General features: G+C 45.1%; 1 protein-coding gene across 1 annotated transcript; it reads right to left on the bottom strand.

The window, feature by feature from the left end:
- Positions 1 to 17,495: 17,495 nt before the first annotated feature.
- Positions 17,496 to 20,006, bottom strand: MFIFM68171_01986 (Hydroxymethyltransferase; the record flags this gene model as incomplete). The annotated part of the gene is made up of 1 exon (XM_071057408.1): positions 17,496 to 20,006. One exon carries the CDS (start codon positions 20,004 to 20,006, stop codon positions 17,496 to 17,498), a length of 2,511 nt encoding a protein of 836 aa, XP_070913509.1.
- Positions 20,007 to 22,265: the final 2,259 nt, after the last annotated feature.

Here is a 22,265-nt window from a genome sequence, read left to right as displayed (position 1 = left end):
TGGTGCTATCTCGGCAGTGGAGGTAGATCTTGGCTGTGGAGGGTCTGTAGACTGTAAGGCCGTCTGGCAAGTCGTTGTACTATTGCCTTCGTAAGTGCCTGACTATTGCGTATGCCAACTGGTTGCTGTAACCGTCCTGCTATAAAGGCAGCCATCTAGGGTTTGAAGGTTGTATCCAGTACGGTTTGCCGATCAGCTTATTGGATCGAAGCTGCAAGTAATGTGGCCGGTGGCGTTAAAGGAGGTGTAGGATACGGCTCAAATCTTGAGGACGTATATGGAAATTGCACCTCTTCTTCAGCCTCTTCTTCAGCCGCTTCTTCAGTTGCCTCGTCTTCGTGGTCCTCGTCGGCATCTAGTATCGGCCGTTCGATAACTTCTTCTAGTGCCGTAGATCTTGGTATCTCTGGTTCAGGTAGTTATATAGATACAAGAAGGTGGCTCAGTTCGTCGAGTTGGAGATATAGGTAGTCGTCCTTCAGGGCTTGGATGTCCCCGTTGAAGATCTCCCCTTCGTTGAATATCATATCCCTTATGCTGATCACCTTATTGGTTACCGGGTTCCAGATCCTGTAGATATTTGAAGAGCTGTATCCGATAAGGTATCCGATCTAGGCTCTTGGATCCAGCTTTAGGTTCCATTGCCGAAGATTTTTCGGCTTATTGAATACCCCTTTTTGAGCGCTTGTTATCAAAGCAAAGGCTTTGCAGCCGTAAGCTCGGAGGTGAGCTTGGTCTGGCTTCCTGTCTTCTACTACCACGCCGTCTCTGTAGGCAAGGTAGGTATGGAATCGATTGTACGGGGTCTTCCAGTTGTACCCGTATTTAGGGGTCCGGTTGTATAGGTAGACTGCAGCTCTGGCAATCTCTGGCCAAAGTATTACAGGAAATTTGGCACCGGCTCGCATTGCCTTGATATTTTCTGTGATCACACCCCCTGAGCGTTCGGCGCTCCCATTTTGCGCTAGCGTATTAGGTGCCGAAGGCTCGACCTTGATGAAGTGTCGTGTGAAGACGGCCTTGATAACTGGCTGATAGAATTCGTTGTCGCATTCCACTACCTTAGACTGTAGTTGGTATTGTTGCTCTAGGGTACCGAAGAAATGATCGAGTGCTGAAATAATGGATTCGGCCTCTCTGTCCTGAAGGTAGTAGTCCCAGGCTAACCCGGACCACCTGTCGACTATTAATAACAGATATCGGTAGCTGTTATACTCTTCTTTGAAGTCGAAGAGGTCAATAGCAAAGCGTATACCTGGACCTTCGTCGTAGACTCTGGGTTGTCGTCGGATTTGAAGCTTGGCCTTAGAGACTCTATACGCCTCATATTCGACTGTAGTAGGCCCCTTGATTCGTATGCCTTGGGTGTACTGGACCAGATGTTCCAACGCCTGTAGGCCAGGATGGCCAAGCTGTAAATGCTATAAGTCAGCAATCGCTTTGCTGGGCCGTCTTTTAGTATAGGTATTGAACCTGTTACGGCGTACGACGAAGGCTGCGTTGGAATAGAAGCGAGGTAGGTCTTCTAGAACAAACTGGTCGTATCGATCTACTAGGTAGCCAAGGACGAAGCCGTTGGATCTCTGTAGGCAGTTGTTGCTAGGACTTATATCCTACCAGATCCCTTACTTTCGTAGTTACCGTAAAGACACTAGTGTCAGGTGCAGGAGGGTGTCAGGTGCAGGCGGGGCACTGCCAGGGTCAGGGGCCTATAAATTACCGGCTTCGCCGGAAGTTTTGGAACGTTCAGAGTTCAACACTGTCACCTACCACCTCCTTAGAAGCGATAGCTGCGCAGACGCCGCTCCTTCAATGCGAATCATCCTTTCACTCTCCTTTTCTCACAGCAATCCCAATTTTCGATCTGACAACTAGGTTGTAGACAAATCTAGGGCAGTAGGCTATATCTCGAAGCCGTAAGATATAGGTAGTTTTTAGTCGGCGTTGCCATATCTGTTGCCATCGAGGTCGTAACGGCTAATGCCCCTGAATCTGGATATCTACATCTCTATACCCTTAGATAGATACTGAGCTGTCGCCAGCCCATACGTAGTCGTCAGGCTCGGCCTTCTTATAATTATTAAACCTATATCTTTGGTTAAAGATATAAATAGTAGTTCCAGAATCTAGGATAGCTGAATTTTTCAAAGGATACTCAGCTGTTAAGAAGGTTGTCTTTACAATCAGAAAACTGCTAGAGCAGCAGCCGATTTTTCGGCCTAGTCAACTCTATAACTCTATCTAATGCCTCAGCTTCTCGACTTCTTTTTGCAATATTAGATCCTTCAAGGTCTCGTCGACCCTGATCTGAATATAATCTCTTTCAGTAAAACCTTCAGGTACTAATTCCGGAAAAGCATAGTAGCATCTCTGCAAATAGTAGAACTAGCTATAACAGGGACATATAGTTATAGCTGTACCTAAGGCCTTCTTTGGCCCTAATTTAGGACTTTTGCCCTCTAGGATCTCGGCCTTACCCGGAGCTTTACTCCGCTTTTTAGGCTTGCTACCGTTAGAGCTACCCTGTTACGTTCGTTGACCATTATTTTGTTCCCCCCTATCACTACCAGGGCCGACTTCGCCATCAGAAGCGTTCTCCTGATAGGCCTCTTTACCACCTTTTATAGCAGCAAAGGAAGGACCAAACGCACTTTTTACTATCCGGTAGCTACCCGGTCTACAGGCTCTCGTTAACTGCTTTATCTCCTCCCGAAAGTCGTTAGCCACCTCATAGTAGGTCAGGGTTAACTGCGATGCCTTTACTCCTTTCACTAACTTATAGGCCATAACCCAGTATCTCATAATCAGCTTTATCGCATCAGTGAAATCCTAGAACCAGGCACTTATCAATAGAGCCTCAGGAACTTTCTTCCTTTAGGCGTTAGAGAGCACTTACTCCCAATTTTCGAACCATCTGAATAGGTCTTTAGAGACTCATACAAGAGGTTTAACAGCTTATCGATAGACTTCGCGAGCGTCTGAGAGTACTTTGTCATCACTGATACCAGCTTGGGTTTAAAGAGCCGAATACTACTCCGTGTTAAAAGGGTCAGGCGTTAGTCCAAGGATCAGGATCACAGGATCTAGTGCAGGAGTTAAACCCATGTATTCTAGTCAGCTAAAGCAGGCTGGTAGCTAACTGCGCCACTGTACGGACGTCATCTTGTACGTGTATCTCGTCTATAAAAGGAGCAAACTCTCTAGCAAAGATAGATGAGACAGGACAGGAGACAAGAAGGACAATCAAGACAATCAACTCAAGACATACAAAAACCTAAACTGTTATTTCCCAAGATTCAGAGGTGCCGTGTTTCCGACAATTAAGAGTCTCATTCGCTCAACCTCCGATTAGCAAGCCAACAAAGGAAATACAATCAAAAGCATCCCTGAATCTGATTCAAGATGACAACCGTCAATAACGATAAGACTATTTTCCTGACCAGCTCTGACGACTGGGAATCCTAGAACCTGCAGTTCTAAGCCCAGGCCGTTGCCGGGAATACGTAGGCCCAGATTCAAGGCCTAACCCCATTCCTTAACGAGCCTACGGCTCCGGACCCAGCACGTCACAAGCATAAGAACCCTACTCAGTTAACTACTACGGCTAGAGGCCGTACTGAATCTGTAGTTGAGAACGACCAGACGGCAACCCCGGCTACAGGTTCAACTACATTAGTAATTGCAACTACGTCAGCAATTGGAATCAGCGATCTTACAGCAGACGGTTTTCGTACCTTCTAGCTCGAATAGTCTATTTACCAAGCCGAGCTTAAGAAGTACAAGCAACAAGCTGATAAGATCGAGCGGCTGAAGCAGTGGATTCTGAAGACAGTCAGCCCACATTACCAGCTTACTTCCTACGACCCGACCGAAACAATCTCGGAGTGGTATTCAACTCTTCAAACCCAAGCCGGTATCAACAACGAAAAAGCACTCTCAGACGCTCGAGAGGTCTATCGACAAGCCGTCAAACCCCTCATACAAGTCCCCAAGGACCTAATTAGATGGTCCGAAAATTGGGAGCAAGCGCTCTCTAACGCCCAAAGGAAGAAAGTTCCTAAGGCTCTATCGACAAGCACCTGGTTCCAGGATTTCACTGATATAGTAAAGCCGATCATAAGTCACTAGGTTACAGCCTATAAACTAGTAAAAGGAGTAAAGGCATTGCAGTTAACCTTAACCTACCGAGAGGTAGCTAACGACTTTCGGGAGGAGGTAAAGCAGTTAACGAGAGCCTACAGACCGGGTAGCCACCGGATAGCAAAAGGCGCGTTTGGCCCTTCCTTCGCTGCTACAAAAGGTGGTAAAGAGGCCCATTAGGAGGACGCTTCTGATAGTAAAGTCGGCCCTGGTAGTGATAGGGGGGAACAAAATAATGGTCAACGAACGTAACAGGGTAGCTCTAACGGTAGCAAGCCTAAAAAGCGGAGTAAAGCTCCGGGTAAGGCCGAGATCCTAGAGGGCAAAAGTCCTAAATTAGGGCCAAAGAAGGCCTTAGGTACAGCTATAACTATATGTCCCTGTTATAGCTAGTTCTACTATTTGCAGAGATGCTACTATGCTTTTCCGGAATTAGTACCTGAAGGTTTTACTGAAAGAGATTATATTCAGATCAGGGTCGACGAGACCTTGAAGGATCTAATATTGCAAAAAGAAGTCGAGAAGCTGAGGCATTAGATAGAGTTATAGAGTTGACTAGGCCGAAAAATCGGCTGCTGCTCTAGCAGTTTTCTGATTGTAAAGACAACCTTCTTAACAGCTGAGTATCCTTTGAAAAATTCAGCTATCCTAGATTCTGGAACTACTATTTATATCTTTAACCAAAGATATAGGTTTAATAATTATAAGAAGGCCGAGCCTGGCGACTACGTATAGGCCGGCGACAGCTCAGTATCTATCTAAGGGTATAGAGATATAGATATCCAGATTCAGGGGCATTAGCCGTTACGACCTCGATGGCAACAGATATGGCAATGCCGACTAAAAACTACCTATATCTTACGGCTTCGAGACGTGGCCTACTGCCCTAGATTTGTCTGTAACCTAGTATCTTTGCAGCAACTGCGAAAGTAAGGTATCTGGTAGGATATAAGTCCTAGTAACAACTGCCTACGGAGGTCCAACGGCTTTGTCCTTGGCTACCTAGTAGATCGATACGACTAATTTGTTCTAGAAGACCTACCTCGTACCTTCTCTAATGTAGCCTTCGTTATACGCCGCAATAGGTTCAATACCTATACCAAAAGACGGCCCAGTAAAGCGATTGCTAACTTGTGGTACTTACGGCTCGGCTATCCTAGCCCACAGGCGTTGGAACACCTGGTCCAACATATATAAGACATACGAATCAAGGGGCCTACTACAGTCGAATGTGAGGTGTATAGAGTTTCTAAGGCCAAGCTTCAAATCCGACGACAACCTAGAATCTACGACGAAGGTCCAGGTATACGCTTTGCAATTAACCTCTTCGACTTCAAAGAAGGGTATAACGGCTACCGATATCTATTGTTGATAGTCGATAGATAGTCCGGGTTAGCCTGGGACTACTACCTTTAGGACAGAGAGGCCGAATCCATTATTTCAGTACTCGATTATTTCTTCAGTACCCTAGAGCAACAATACCAACTATAGCCTAAGGTAGTAGAATGCGACAACGAATTCTATTAGCCAGTTATCAAGGCTGTCTTCATACGACGCTTCATCAAGGTCGAGCCTTCGGCACCTAATACGCCAGCGTAAAATGGGGGCGCCGAACGCTCAGGGGGTGTGATTATAGAAAAGATCAGGGTAATGCGAGCCGGTACTAAATTTCCTGCAATACTTTGGTGTTGATTATGTAAGGCACACAGTAGATAATAGAAAAGAAGGAAGGTAAAGAAAAGACTTCAAAGTGCTTGATTGTTAATTCTATCTAAGTGAGGGAAAGCCGTAGTTATTATAGATTTGATCTTGTCAGCCGTTTCAGCCTTCAGGATAATTGGAAAGGGGGCTTATTGTAGATCACCTGCTTACTATAGGGCTGATTTTGAAGATCTCCTTGAATACGAGATTCCTTCGCTCCTCACGTAAGATTATGGTGGCGGAATTTGAATACGAGATTCCTTCGCTCCACAGGTGAGATTATAGTGCGTTTGGAGATGCTGGACCTTGTTCCGGGTGCCAACGCCCTGTTCCGGGTGCCAGAGCCCTGTTCTAGGCGTTGTGGCCTTATTCCGGGTGCCGGAGTTCTGTTCCAGATGCCGAAGCTCTGTTCCAGACGTTGTAGCCGTGTCCCGGGTACCGTACCCTTGACTGAGGTGCTATATTATCCCTAATAATAATGCTCGAGTATCTGGTTTTGACGCTCTATCTGCCTATCTATCTACGGGTGATATATAGTACTTAGGCGCTGTTTGATACCTAAGAGCTCGTATAAGGTCTTCTAGAAGGAGCTTATAAATAAGCTGCCCCTATCGGATACAATGGACTAGGGAAGTCTGAAGGGTTAGTAGACGTAGTCGAAGAACAGCTCTATAAAGGTACTTGCTATAAGTATCGCAGTTGTTACGATATAGAGGGCGTACTTTATAAACTTATTTACTACGACTAGGGCAGCGTTATATACCTTGTCTATCTGAAGATCGATCGAGGTTAGTAGGCCTGTAACGAAGTCTATTATAATTATCTGCTATAGTTTATCGGATACTAGTAGTACTGCAAATAAGCTGTAAGGGCGGTATTTATATAGCTTTGTATATTAGCAGGTTATATAGTTGCTATTAACGTATATCACTATATCCTCTCTTATAGACGGCTAAAAGTAATTGCGTTCTAGGTACTCCTATATCTTCTTAAAGCCTCTATAGCCTGTAGTCAGTATATTATAATAGCTCTCAATCAGCTTATATCTAAGGGATAGAGGAATATATACTCTGCCTTAATAATGGACAAGCCCGTCCTCTCCTTCTCTCTAAGAGCCTTCGCCGCTCCTATACTATTACTTGCAAGCGTTAGACTAAAGCTATTGATCTTTTAGTTACTCCTCGAATAACACTTCTTTTAAAGACAGCTACCCTCCTATCGCCTAGGTCCTGTAATCTCCGTTTTTAGCACCTATAGTGCCTACAATAGGCGTACGGTAATCAGGTATAGCTTTATCGTAAGAGTTATTCTCTATACAACGGCAGAGGCCCCCGGTACCGAATGTAGAACGAAAACTACAGGACAGTCTATCGGGGGGGCTAGCACTAGCGATACGTATCTGCTTGTTAATATCCGATATAGCATCTTCGTCCTTATCTATAGAGCCGCAGCCGCACTTCTCACTATAGTCCCAGACCTCTTGGACTATAACGTTACTCTAGCCTTCTTAGCTTAGCAGTAACCTCTTAAACTCTTCTCTTTCTTACTCAATAACTTCTTCATCTTCTGCTATTCTTATATACAGCAGTAACGTAACTATAGTAGATAGTCGGAGTAGTCTTCGGGCCGTAGCGACAATGGGGTAGGGGCTAGGGTTCTCCTATCGCCTACACTCAATCCTATTCTATAGGAGTTGAAGCAGCAGGTTCTCAGTATCTTCGCCTGCCTCTTCTTCTTCTATATAGTCTGGCCTATATAAAAGTCTATTAGTAGGGTTCTAAGTACTAGGGCGGTATTTAATAACGAAGTTAAATGTAACTAAGTTGTTATTCTAATGTAGTTGCCGTAAGCTTAGTCTCTTCTTAGTCTTCTAGTACTCTAGGTTAAGGTAGTCTGTCAGGACTATAATTGGAACCTAAGTATAAAGGAGATACTAGGACTAAGTTCGGAACGTATCGACGAACGTAAGTAGCTCCTTATCTCCAGTACCGTAATGCATTTCTTCAGGTATAAGCTTCCTCGATCTGAAAGCGACAGAGTACTAACGATCCTTATAGAGCTGTAAGAGCACTATTCCAATCACACGCTTCGAGGCATCTGTCTCCATACGGATAGGCAGGGAGGGATCGAAGTGTCTAAGAATAGGAGCCTCGCCGAATTTGCATCTGAGTAGCTCGAACGCCTCAGTTGCCTCCTTCGTAAGCTCGAATAGGTACTTCTGGTCACTATACAGGAGGTCTGTCAAAGGGGTATAAATCTTCGAATAGTTCCTAATAAAGCGACGGTAGAACCCTATAAATCCTAAGAAGACTTGAATATCGTATACGCTATAAAGAAACGGCTACTATATAACGGACTCGATATAGGACGGCTCTATAACGATCCCCTCGGGTGAGATTATATACCCTAGGAACTCGACTTCAGTAGTATAGAATTGGTACTTCTTGAAATTAGTATAGAGGTCAGCCTTCTCCAATCGATCGAGAACTTCCTTTATATACTACTTATACGCTACTTTATTATCGCTATAGATCAGGATATCGTCTAAGTAGACGATGTATATAACATCTACTAACCTAGATAACATTTAGTTGATATATATCTAGAAGGTCATTAGGGCGTTAGCTAGCCCTATTACTATTATACGGAACTCGTAGTAGCCGTATTGTATACGAAAGGCGGTCTTCTACTCGTCGCTCTTACTAAACCTAATACGATAGTATATATCCTTCAAATCGATCTTAGTATAGATCTTAGCTGTTGACAGACAGTTAAGGATCTCTCTAATTAGTGGGATAGGTACGCGGTTCTTATATATTACCGCATTTAGCCCTCGGTAGTCGATAACAAGGCGTAATTCGCCCCCCTTTTTTAGGATGAATAAGATAGGGACGCCTGTAGGGCTTATAGAGAGTCATATCTAGCCCTTCTCAGTAGCAGCCCTAAGCCACTCGTATAGGGTCTTAAGTTCTATCACCCTTAATAGGTAAATTGGTCCCTAAGGCGGCTATACGTTGTCTATAAACTCAATATAGTACTTTACTGATGTCTTAGGGAAGAGCAGGATCCCCGACTTATAGAACAGCTTTTCGTATACTCGGTAAGCCTCTAGGAGCTGCAACTGCTCCAGTTTATATACTACGTTAGCAGGGTCCTCGTTAGAGGGGATAACAGCTACGAAGGCAAATACCGATCCGACCTACTATTACCTGGACTCAATGTATAAGCCTACTCGTAGCACCTTAGATAGGTAAACCTATATCTTAGCCTAGAAGTCGATATCGGAGTTAGCTATTTCAAGCTAGGGCTAGCCGAATAGGACGATAAAGGGCTTAATATCTGCGATAACAAAGTATAGGAGATATATCTGAGCTCTACCTTTACAGTCGACGGTACCTATATAAAGGGGATATACTCTGTAGGTCCGTATAGGTTGATTTCCGATACCGGCAATCCCTACCGATAGCTTGAAGTACTTAAGGAGAGAGTACTTAGTAAGATAACTGTAGCTGATCAGATTATAATCTGCTCTTAAGTCGAGTATCGCAAGTGCCTTTTTCCAACTTCCTTATATCCTGACTATTATATCAGACTCTATATAACAAGAGATGTCCTCGGTATTATCCTATTTCTCTATCGTTACGGCTCTTATACGTTCCTATAGAGGGATCTGGTTGCTACTGGTAGTAGGGTCATCGCTAAAGCACTGAAGTAACGTATACCCTACTTAATTGCAATGCCGGTATACCGCCTAAAGGTAATTGGTTAAATAGTGCCCTAGCTGGTTATAGATATAGTAGTGTTATTACTATTTATCTACCTTCTCCGGCACTAGGGAGTTGGACAGCCCTAACAGACAGTTCCTAGCGATATAACCCTCCCTTCCATAGTTATAGCAGACGATATTATACTCTAGTTGTACTAGCGGAACTTAGGCACCTCTCTCGATAGACTCTGGTACTATAGAGGGTTCTAGTAGAGGTCGTAGTCAGGAGCGGTATCCCGAAGTCCCTTTAACCTGCTAACTGTCCTCAATCCGATAGGCGGTACTTACTAGCTACTAGTAAGTAGTAGGTAAGGTAGCTTGGTAAGTAATTGCTAGGCGAATCTCCCTATAGAACTTCGGGAGGAGGCTAATTACCCGCTAACTCTCCTTTATCTAGTAGGGGAGGTCGGTAGTAATAGTTATATATCGATCTACAAATTCTATTACTGTCTCGTCATCGTATTAATATAGGTTATCAAGCTATATAACTGCAGAGAGGGTATATATCTCCGGATCTGAGAGTTGACTACAAAGGAATTCAATGAATTCCTCCTATGTTACTAGGGTAGAGTCGAAGGAAAGGTCGTTTTCCTACTCAGTAATATATTTAACCCAAGTGTTCTTAGGGGTTCTACGTAGGCAGCTTACCATATATATAACGTAGTCGCTACTTAGAATGTTACTGAAAAGGTGGAAGTTCGCTTTATAGTCGAAGAGAAAATTGCGAAGAGTAGTTATATTAGACCCATTATATATAGGATAGGTGAGAGTCGGAGTCTTCTACATCACTCCTACCTATATAACTATCCTAAGCTGCTAGGGCGCTATACTCGCGGGGGTCGTAGGAGCAGGCTTAGGAAAGGTCAAAAGGGTCTCTCGAGATAGATACACTACAGAATTAGCCAGAGACGCTAGTTCTAGCATACGTTGATTCTAATAGAGGAGCAGTTCAAGCTCAGCTCTCTTATAGCGTAGTACAGCCTCCCGGCGTACAATAACAATCTACTCGTCGAGCCGTCGTTCCTCATCAAGCAGTCGCTGCTATTGCTCAGACAGGGGTATGTCTGTCTGCACTACGAGAAAGCGGTTAATAAGCGGCTCGTCCGCAGGTAGGCACCCTTAGGTCATACTAAGGGAATTAAGGATCTGAGCATCCGAAATCTCAGGAATATCAGGAAGTTATACGATACTAGAAGGCTGGCTATTCGACGTAAGCGAGCCTTCTGTTTCGCTTATAAGCTAATTGAAAGTAGCGCGCTGACGCCTTAGTACTATACTCGCCCCAGACGGTCTAGTCACCCAGAAGGCAAAGAGTTCAACGTATAGAGGTTAAGGACCTAAGGGTAGTAGGACTAGAGTGCCTAGATACGAGCAGTATACGTGCAACGTAGGAGCAGTGTCACGTAGGAAAGGAAAGAATAAGATCAAAATCGTTGTTGTCTATCTTCACTGTCAAGAGTGCGAGAGCCCAGTAATATATAACAGGAATGGGCCAGTGCTCAGGGAAGGTTCCAGAATCCTAGGATCATATGACCCCTGGGATCCTGGCCGTCTGGCCCATCTGTGCTCCCACCACGTAACAAGCAGAATACTCGTTAGGGGTAGAATAGTAGTCTCATTGAACTCTATCTCTCTCCTAAGTCCTGTCTTCCACCCTCTCTTTATGCCCTACGATAACAGCGTCTAGGCTTACTTACCCCACTCGCTGCCCCGTCATCGACCTTGCTTATACGCTCCTTCGACACTCCTCTGACGCGATATCCTCACCCTTCTAGCCTAGCGTTGTTATTACTTTTACGACCCCGTTGGCGCTACGGCTTCGGGGCTTCCATCCTATGCCTACGCCGACCTTACCCAGCCGGTCCTCACAAGTAGGCTATTAAATAGAAGTTACTCTAGCTTTTATAACAATTTATAGTAGGCTATTTTAATATCGAGAAGACTCTCGAATTACTATAACGAAAATACTTCTAGTATAGTATAACTAAAGATATCAAGGATTATTATAGAACCTACTATATCTACTAAATTAATAAAGTAAGATAGTATATAGATCGTTCAAGTTATTACCGATCCTAATACGTCCTTAGAGCGAGATTACTATAGACTTTATCGTAGATTTTCCTATAGTAAAGAGCCTAGATAGCTTAGAGAAAGACATAATTCTAGTAGTTATTGACTAGTATACTAAGATAACCTAGTTTTTTCTAGTCTCCGTTACTATTACTAGCTAAGAAACCTTTTCGACGTTTCCCGCGGGGCAGTATATAAGGCGATTCAACTTTGGAAAGATCAATGCACCTTCGATTCCAACGTTAGAAAAGGCCGACCAGAGGTTTTTATGCGACGGTAAAAGCGATATATCGTGTCGCTTGTAGAAAGGAACCGCCAAATCATAAAAAAAGCCCTTATATCTGAGGTAGGTAAGAAAATGTCACCGTCAACTATCAAACGATGTCTCTGTTGTCACGGGACCGGCTGAGGGCGCAGCCCCAGGTACGTGATATAAGCAAGTGGTACGCAGCGTTCAATTACGGAGTGATTGAACTGGCGGATCTTTTGGTTCCTTGGCAGAGTGGTTTACTGCGCGCCCTCTTACATCTGTACTCATAACTTACGTAAATAGAAAGCAATAAAGTATATTCTATTGACAAAGGAAAGAAAACTTGAATATCCCGATAGGATTGGGATTCAAGCTAATTTTAGATAGTTTAAATTCGTATTAGATCTATACCAATACCTTCTAGAGTAAGAACGTAATCTAGAAATTCTACCTTATCCTAATAAAATAAATATTTACTAGGTTTATAGTATAACTATACTTCTCTCAGTTGTTCTAGGATATATCAGAGGTAAGTTGTATAGGTTTCTCGATTAGAGGAGAAAATTAAGATATTATCTAAATAATATATATAATAATCATCTAGTAATCTACTTAAGACTATATAGATATAGCTCTATAAGGTAGTAGGAGTATTTGTTAGACTAAAAGGCATAATAAAATACTCGAATAAACTATATCAAATACGAAAAGCTATCTTCTATTTATCTCCTTCCCGGATGCGAATCCGGTAGTAGTATCTTTAACATCAAACTTTGTAAAGTACTTTACTCTAGATATTCGGTCCAAGATCTCTGAAATCAATAGTAACGGATACCGATTCTTGATAGTTATATAGTTGAGTCCTTGGTAATCTATGTATAAGTATAGAGTACCATCCTTCTTAGAGACGAATAAAATAAGACTTGTAGTAGAACTCTGGGATAAACATATATAGCCTTTTACTAGGTTCTTACGTAGATATTCCTCTAAAATCGAGAGCTTATATTGTAATAAAGAATAGATCGTTTTAACTAGAGGGATAGTATTAGGAAGTAGATTAAAAGTATAATCAGTACTTTTAAAAGAGGGTAAAATATCTATATTACTAGAGTTTATAATATCTACGAAGTCCGAGATTTTCGGGGAGATATTATCTGGTTTTCGAAGGGTATTTTCTCTTTCTTTCTCCTCTAGGAAAAGTACCTCCGGTATATCCGGATATTGTATTAAAGAGTAAACGAATATTTCTCCTCGATATATCTTAAAGAATTTCTTAGGACTTTCAATTCATATATGCTCCGATTCTACTATAAACTACTAGGAAGAACCTTCAGAATATAATAAGATTTTTAGAGACATTAAACTTAGTATCCTAAGAAAAATAGAGGAGTCGTTTATAATAAGCAGATGATTAATAGCGGTATATAGAATATATATTCTTTTAGCAACCCCTTGGTAATCCATTAATTCTATAGGAATTTTGTAAACGTTAAACACTTTGGCAATATAATGATCTATATATCGAATATAAGGTAATTGTATCCCGATCTATTGGAGCTTATACTTCTTTATAAACTCTAAGCTAACAATATTAATCTCTACTCTAGTATTAAGATCGACTGTTATAGGTTTTAGGACGTAATCCAGTAAAGTTACTAAAGTATATATTCGTTCTTTAACTAAAACCTCTAATTTATTATCTTTACTAATATAACTAGGGTTTATATCCATTGGTTTCTACTATTTCCCTAGCACTTATAAACGAGATCTACTACTACGGATATAGAGGTATCTAGTAGCCTTATTTACTAATACTCTCTTTTGCAGGTAGTTATTAGCGAAATAGGTATTACTATAGATAAAACAAGTTAAAGGATTTCTATAACTATCCATAAGATTTAACTGGTTAAAATAAGAAGAGGTTAATATAGGGTAATTATTATATTTCGTATATAGCGTCGTTAATTGTAGGTTTCGGAGGCGAGTTCTGTATAATAATACTCTTTGTAGACGAAATGACGTTTTATAGATTAGGAGAGAACAAGATGAATAAAGAGGATACTAGGTCAAGTACTAGGAGGTTTTCTAAAGTTTTTAGTACTGAAAACCGTACTAGATTTAGGTAGCCAATCTAACTATCTCTTCTCGAGTTTCTAGCTTATTATAAACGTATAAGTCGATATAGTTACTAATTACTGGTAAAATTTTCGTATAAAAGGCTAAAGTACAAGCCTTTTCATCTTGTTTAGGAAACTGTGCCTTAAAGGATTCTAGGTACTAATGAAAATCTAAAGAGGATTGAGTCTCTCGTTACTTAATATCATTAAGTTACTTTATAACAGTAGACTCCTTATCAGCAAGATCTCGAATACAATTCAGTATCTAATCTTCAAATGTTTTCTAGTCCTTTTCAGCCTATTATCGTATATCTACTAAAAGGTTATTATAGTAGCTATACTAGTGATTACAAGGACGCTCTTCTATCTAGTCCAAGGTAAAAAGAATTCGATTTATACCTGTTTTCAATCGCTTCGGATCTTATATAAATACTCGCTACAGGTCTTAGAGCCTTTCTAGACAACGTCGATAGGTAGTATTGTTAGAGAGCTAAATTAAATACTTTACTTTAATCGCTTTTCGGCTCTCTTCAGGATTACTAGATTCTACTAAGGAGGAACGATATCGTCTTCTTTTCGGAGAGAGCTCGTTTAGTAATATACCTAACTTTCGAAACAAACTCTCTTCTTATTCTTATAAGCTCTTTAACACTTCTAGCTATTGAATCCGAAGATAGGTCGATTCCAATAGGTTATTATAGTATGGAGCAGGATATAGGATTTGAGAGTCTGAGACGGTATAGGAGGATATATAAGGTCGAATATTTGGTGTCTCATACCAATGAAAACAAATAGAATTTATAGGCGATTGAAGCGTATTCTCCCGGGAACTCTCCCTTCACTCCGATACGTTCAAAGTGCTGATCGTGGGTGCTATCTCAGCCAACGGTAGAACAGAAGGATTAGAATTGTAAAGGGGTTGTTCTGGGAATATGTTGAGAGAGATAGATTACGATATCTTAATACCGAAGAGACCTGGACCAGCAAGTAATATCTTGGTAAACAGCCTCCTATTAATTACATAGAGACTGATCCCTTATGGATCAGAAGTTCCCTACATGAGAAGGTTTCCCACGGGGTTCTTATCTACCCTAGTACAGTGATATCATCTACTATCATTTGGCCGGTTCTCTCGGTCTTGCTTAGTAGCTCTCATTACACTCATTCCCTTCTCTATTCCTCTACCTATTCTTATTATACTAGAACTACCCTCCTCTTTCTTTCTAGAACTCGTCTCTATTAGGCTATATCGTTAAAAGCTTATTATTAGCTCAGCCTTCCTATCCTTATTTGCTATAAACTGAATTGTAGTGTATAACCTAGAAATAGATTATAGTTAAATCAGAATGTGAATATACTGTTCTTGTAACTACTCTTTTACAAGCTCTGCTATAGTGGTACCGATATTCAGTTTGAATACAAGATTATCCAAGAGGTCTCTTCTTATCTAGTGTATTAGAGACATCTCTAGCTATAGGTTAGTATCTTTATATCGGATATAGTCGATATCTACAGTATTTTTAGGATTAGTTATAATTAGTATACATTGTAAATCACTCTTACAGAGGACCTACTAGGTAGATGCAGAGTTACATACTATAGACAAAAAGGTACGCTTTGGCTAGTAGAGTAAGGGAATGGACGAGGTAATATGCTATAGTGCAAGGAAAGTAGGTAGATCTTAATCGCTTTATATAGATAAAACTCAAACTCGAGCTAGAGCTGCAGCGTAAGTAGAGAAAAAAAAATCGTGATTGAAATGAGCCAGAATGTCAGAAGACCTTACTTGGCCAAGTCGTAAAGAGTAGGGCTCAGGGAAACAGTTGCTAAAGAGCGTAAGTACTGCAGTGAGATGATATACGGGTTCGAGGCGCTAGAAAGAGAGGAAAGACAAGGAGGTAGGTAAGGATACGGCTGCCTTGGCAAATTGAGGAGTCAGAGAGGCGTTGGTGATGAGCGCATTTGAGGAGGCAAGGACCAAGCGAAAGAAAGGATCGAGGGATGGAGGGAGGAAATCGAGAGTACAAGAAAGAGATGTCGGAGAGAAGAGGCTCTTATTTCTGCTGCGGGTGCGCTGAGCCGTACGAACGGGGTAGTTCGGGCGTAGCGCTATACCTGATTAGGAAGGGCGCTATTCCCAGTGGGTGCGACAGCGTGTTCGCCATTACTACTAACTAGGAGACTAAAGACTATTTATGTAATTAGGACTCTAAAGGTATATATATTTATCTCCTAATAGAAAGAGTTAGATACTTGTAATATTTATCAACTAGTTTAAATATCAATATTACGTTAATTAGCTTAAAAGAGAGAGTAAGTTCTTGAGTTATAGAAGAGTATAGAAGACTTAGGGTTGCAACTAACTATCACTCCTTATCCTTGATTTTCTATTACTTGTTGATGTCAAAAGGATCATGTGCCAAAGGATCAGGATCACAGGATCTAGTGCAGGAGTCAAACCGATGTACTCTAGTTAGCTAAAGCAGGCTGGCAGCTGACTGTGCCACTGAACAGACGTTATCCTATACGGGTATCTCGTCTATAAAAGGAGCAAGCTCTCTAGCACAGATGGAGACACACAGAGAAAATGAACACAATCAAGACAAGACACATAAAAAACCTCAACTGTCATTTCCCAAGATTCAGAGGTGCTGTGCTTTCCGACAGTTGATATTGTCAGAAACACTGCACTGCTTGATTGAGGGTTGCAAAGGTGATTGTATTGCTTGATCTCCGTGTGTCTCGTTCTCTGGCAAGCTAGAGAGCCGTATCTTATAGATTCTTTCGTAGGATCAAGTCTACGTAACTGTGGTGGCTTTGGCTTACTAGTGCCAGGCTTCCAGTCAGCAAAGCTGACTAGTAGCCAGAGGCGCGTTCCTTCTACCACACCCGGAAGCGCCTTCCTTCTGACAGATATAGATTTCTCACCAAGTCCATACGGTTTTTCTATGTAAATAGCAGTAGAAGGACTAGCACACCTGTGTGGATAAAGCGGGTGGGAATAACATAAAATAATAATTAAGCTCGTGTTAAAGTACTGTCGCTCCGAGGCGCTCATTGATGACGGGGATGACCCGGGCATTGCTCCAGGTTCAAAGCTCACATAACGGGGACAACCAGCCGGAAACAAAAACGGTTATCAATTTGATTGGACAAAGATGACTGAAGTTACCTTGAGAGCGGTGCGGCTCGGTTATGCATCAAGTCCCTTGTCCCGTCCCGCCGTCAAACGGTTAATCCCTGGTCTTGATGCATGCCCCACCGCCACACCACGCCGTACCGGTCTCCTACTCGACATCAAAGAAAGGCTCCGGAGACCAAATAAAATAAAATAATTTTTTGGGGGGGAAAGCAAAAGGAATGGATACGGCGCGAACGGAAAGCGGAGGAGAAAGCTGGGGAAAGGAAGCTAGCAAACGCAATACATAGTGACGGAAGGTCAAGGCGTTTAGAATCCAACAGGAGCAGCCATGTATGCAGCCACCTTCTCCTGCGTCCAGGGGCCAGTGGTTCCTATAGTGGTAACGACGCCGGTGGTAGCCCCGCCACCCAATAGGACCGAGAAGATGCCGCGGAGCGGGAAGTCGATATAGTGGGGGTAGCTGAGGTCAAACGGCACCGCGGCAGTAAATAAGTCGCGCACGTCAGGGTGCGTGACCAGAGTCGAGGGCCTGATGTTCAGAATTGCGGTGTGAATGTTGTCCACACTGCTTCCGATGGCGGGATCGCCGAAGAGGTACGTGCCCCCACTGCCCCAGTGCTCAACTTCGAGGCTAGTCACGTTCTCGTTGGCGTTGGGGATGCGACTGGCGGGGATCTGCCAAGGCGCAACGGGAATCTGCAGCTCGAGACTGAGAGCCGCGCAGAAATCGTAGAAGCGCGCCCACTCGTACGGCCCGTAGCAGTACGAGTTGACGTACGCGCGCTGAGTGAAGTCATCCGCTTCGTACCGGTCCACAGCTAAGAAGTCCGGGGACCACTCGCCGCCGTAGACCTCGAGACTCTTCAGGTAGTCGGCCGTGCCTTTGGCCACCACGGCCGGGCGAGTGGCCTCGCTGCCGTCGCGGGAGTAGATCCAGGTGGAGCTGCCGCCGCCCCAGAGATTGACCTGCCACGCGAATGTCACCTCGGGCGCGACGGTGCGGAACAGCCAGTTAACCGCCGTCACGTACCCCTTGAGGGTGTCGGTGATGGTCGCGGGGATAGCGGCGGACACGCCGTGGTGCGCAAGTGCCTCCTCTAGCGGCTTACGGACAGGCATGGCGTAGCCGGGGCCGAACTGGTGTTTCTGAACCTCGCCAAGGAAGTCCGCATTGACGATGTACCCCGCAGGTACGTCGGGCTTGCCGGCCTTTTTAGCGAGATTGAGAGACAGAATGAGGTTGGCGAAGCTGTGCGCATGCTGAGTGCCGTCTGCCAGTTGGTCTTCCACGGCCCCGAGCGACAGGTTGCAGGTGTAGCTGATCAGCATGGGGAGGACCGTGTGGCCCCCGCCAATCTTGCCCTCGACGGTGGCCGCAAGCTGCACCGTTTTGGTCGTGGCCGGGTCGTCGGTCAGGTACGTGCCCGGATCACCTGCGCCGTCGTTGCCAGCATATTTGAAGATGGCCGAAACCTGCGCGTTGGCAAGATCTCGGCCGTCCATGTCAAACAGGTCGGTTAGCGCGCCGAAGCTCAGGAAGCTTGGGAAGCCGCGGACGTTGAGGTCTGCACCGCGGCGGGCCGTTAGTTCCAGCTTGCTGGTGCCGTTGGAGGAGACGTTGAGCTTGGCGGGCGCCTGCACGGCATACACCACCGAGCCCTGGATGAAGCCCGAGGCCTGGACGGTGTACTCCCCCGGGGCGACGGGAACGCCAAACTTGGCAATACTGCCCGAGATGTCGACGCTCTGCGAGTAGACCAGGGCCGAGGTAGTCGAATGCAAACGCACAGGAACCGATTGTCCGGCGCGGGTGGTAGAATCCGTGGTGACCACGATAGGCAGCTCGACGAAGCCCGTTGTGTCGATGTTTTGGGTCTTGACATCGCTGGAGCCGATCGGGACCTGGATCAAGCTGTTGGACAAGGCCGTGGACTTGGTAGCAGAGTACTTGACATTGTTCAGAACGATCTCGGCGGTGACCACGGCCGTACCCGAAGCCGGGCGCCGACGTAGACGCGTTGTGTGATTGCCGGGACTGAAGAAGTCGGCGAGCGACTGCCCCGAGGCCGCGTCTGTCACCGTGACATGGAGCTGCTCTTCATTGATGGCGGTTGGTAGCTGGCCAATGTTCACATCCACAGCCGAGTACTTGTTGACGGTGATGTACGAGACTGTGATGGCGGTGGACTGGTCGACCACGACGGAAATCTGACCGGGAGAAGCTTGAGCGCTCGCAACAACGGTCTCGTCCGCATTGGCAAGTTCTCCCGCCTTGACCGTGTAGTTGCCGGCGGGAACATCGAATGACGTGGTCTCCCCGGGGAACAGTTTGAACGAGGTCGCCTTTCCGCTCACCTCCAGGTACACGGCCTGCTGGACGTTGGCAAGTGCCGAGTCAGGGGCAGCCTGGACTTTAACTTGCACGGCGCCGCTGGGCAAGACATCGGCGTAGAATTCGAAGGACTGAGTGTAGAGGTCCGGGTTGGTGGTGAGGTCGCCATTAATACCGAAGGTAATGGTGTCACCGGCGACGAAGGTGTGGGGCCGTTCGACTATGACCTTGGCGGTGACTTTGGCCGTGGAGCCATCAATCGGTTCAGTGGAAACCTCAGACGAAGTCTGTTGCCACGGGGACAGCAGGCTATTGACAGTCGTGTCCGCCGTGGTGATGGGCGACTTGAACTGGACACCCAAGAAGTTGTTTACGGCGACCGATGAGCCATCAGAGTATCTGATGTTGGTGACGACAAGAGTGCCGTACCACTGGCCGGCACCACCTCCGACGGTGACATCAGCGAGAATGGTTTTCTGTGCCATAATGGAATGCAGAGTAACGTCTGACAGGGCTTGTGAAGTGAATTATGAGAGAATTCGGTGAATATGGGTCGCAAGTAATCTTATAAGCCAAAAGTGTAATGCGATGCTGTTGTGATGCAAGAAGGGAACGGAGTTGGTCGTGGCGGACAGCAACTTATATAGTCGAAATCCCTCACACATCACCATTCAGGATCCATTGCGAGAGGCAAGTAGTGCATGACCAACTGACGAATACCGAAGCAACTCCTTCAATATGCTGATCATATCTCAGTATCCTTGATGCATTCTACAGGACTCCGCGTTCATCATAATTGGGGCTGTGACTGGTAAACGCAGACGGGGGGCGAATATCTGTCTCTTAGGAATGGGAAGCATCGGAAATCCCGGCCGCATACGTCAACACCCTCCCCCTTTTTACACCAGACTATACCACCCTTTATTCCGTGCTCAGGGTGTCTGTACACAGCTGAAGATGGATCGGAGGGGTATGTGGCATAATAAGTGGCTAACCGAGTACGCCACCGAGATGTAGACATTGATATAAGGGGAGATTTGGAAACTCTAGACACTAGTGACCTTGGTTTCCAAGGTGATGGCTGGTTTAGGAGTTCGTACCGACTACAATAGTGTAGGGGATTATTGAAGCTATTGATGTGGAGCCGACAGCTGTTGTGTTAGAGCTATACAGGATATCTCATGGAGTCTTAACAACGCACGGTATTGCGCTAGAAGAGAAGTTTATTTTTCTGGATAGACTACTGAACTGCCACGCGTATCGTAGCACGTCTCTCAGAGGACTGTTAAGAGACACCCTAACTAGGTATACTGTCTTGGCAGTTTCGCCGTTTGGCGCCACTCCAGCTTACATAAGCATTCACGGCATGTCCGTGGGGGTTCGGTCTCTGTTTCTGGCCGGCTGCAGGTGCAATATACCCGGTGCGGCTGAGAATGTAGCAGCGACGATTGCCCGGTGTGCCTGGTGTTTCCGGTTGGGGAGTCTGGACCCTCCACACTCGGCTTTGTGGGGGGAGTGGCCTGCGGAACGGCCCCGCCGGAGCGGCGGCCGACTGGACGAGTGAATTGCTCTGCAATCCACCCCCAACGGAGTAGGGTGTATCTGTCTGCCTTGTTTCCTGCACTTACTCGGATCTCGATTGCATATTTCATTTTCACCACTTGCTAACTGAAGGCGCCCTAAATAGGAAATGTAATCCCGTAAGATATAGGAGGTGTGGGTCAACGCAGGGCATTGCGTTGGAAAAGAACTTCCACATGGGCGGTGTGCTGTAGCAAACGGTATCGGACTGTGCATGACATGACGGGAATCTAGCTATTACAACTATAACACCCACTTCCGCAATTTGCTCCCTTGTTCGATCCAAAGTTACCCAATCGCCGGTGCCGTATACGGGAAAAAAACGCTGCCGTTTTTCCTTCTCTTGGTACTGCTGATGTCTTGCTTTCAGATAGGCTTTGCCTATAAACGAGTATCAAGTCGATAGTAGGCACGTGTGGCATGCGGGTGATTGTCCTCACTACTGTCTAAAGGCGCCGTTCTCTGAAGCGGGAATGCCGTGGGTGCCTAAGCTGTAGTATCTAGGAAGTGAAGTTGTCTTGTCGTCCGTCATCCATGAGAGGACTACAGCCCCTCGTCTTGCCATCAAGGTACTTGGACGCTCCCATTCTTATAGTCTATCTGCCAAGGGCCTGGGTTGCCGTCATGGCAAGCTGGGAGGCTGGTCGGTCGGATATTGAAATTTGATAAGAGAACTATGTGGATCGGAATCCGCCTACTTCCCCGTCTCGACCTCTCCATTTCAACCGGCCAAGCAAGCCACCGGAGAAAATTACCTCATTTATGCCATACTCGTGGCAATTATTTCCGTTCTCGGCCGGGTGATGTTGCAGCCTTCGCCTTCCGGCCCTATTAGTTTGATATCCTCAGGTGTCGTTTGGTGTCTCTCGTCGCGCGGTTCATTGGCTGTTCCGATAAGGTTCGCCACCATGCCAAACGTTTTTCGAGCGGCTGCAGTGCATTTCTCGTGCTGCCGTGCTGGAGGGTGTGTAATACAACCCCGCTATTGTTCAAGGAGGTGGGTGTGTTGTCTACTGAGCCATGCAATTGTGATCCAGACACCCCAACAACCAAACACCCCAAGCTTGATGCGAACCGTTGATCAATGCGGAAGGTACAGCACACATGGCCAGTTGCGAAGCACCAATTGGTGCAATGAGAGTCCTCCCGCGTCTACCTGGGAG

Source organism: Madurella fahalii (genome assembly GCF_045866475.1).
Source record: "Madurella fahalii IFM 68171 DNA, scaffold_1, whole genome shotgun sequence".
Classification (NCBI taxonomy): domain Eukaryota; kingdom Fungi; phylum Ascomycota; class Sordariomycetes; order Sordariales; genus Madurella; species Madurella fahalii.
Note: the sequence above shows the minus strand (reverse complement) of the source record. Positions and strands in the feature narration are given on the sequence as shown.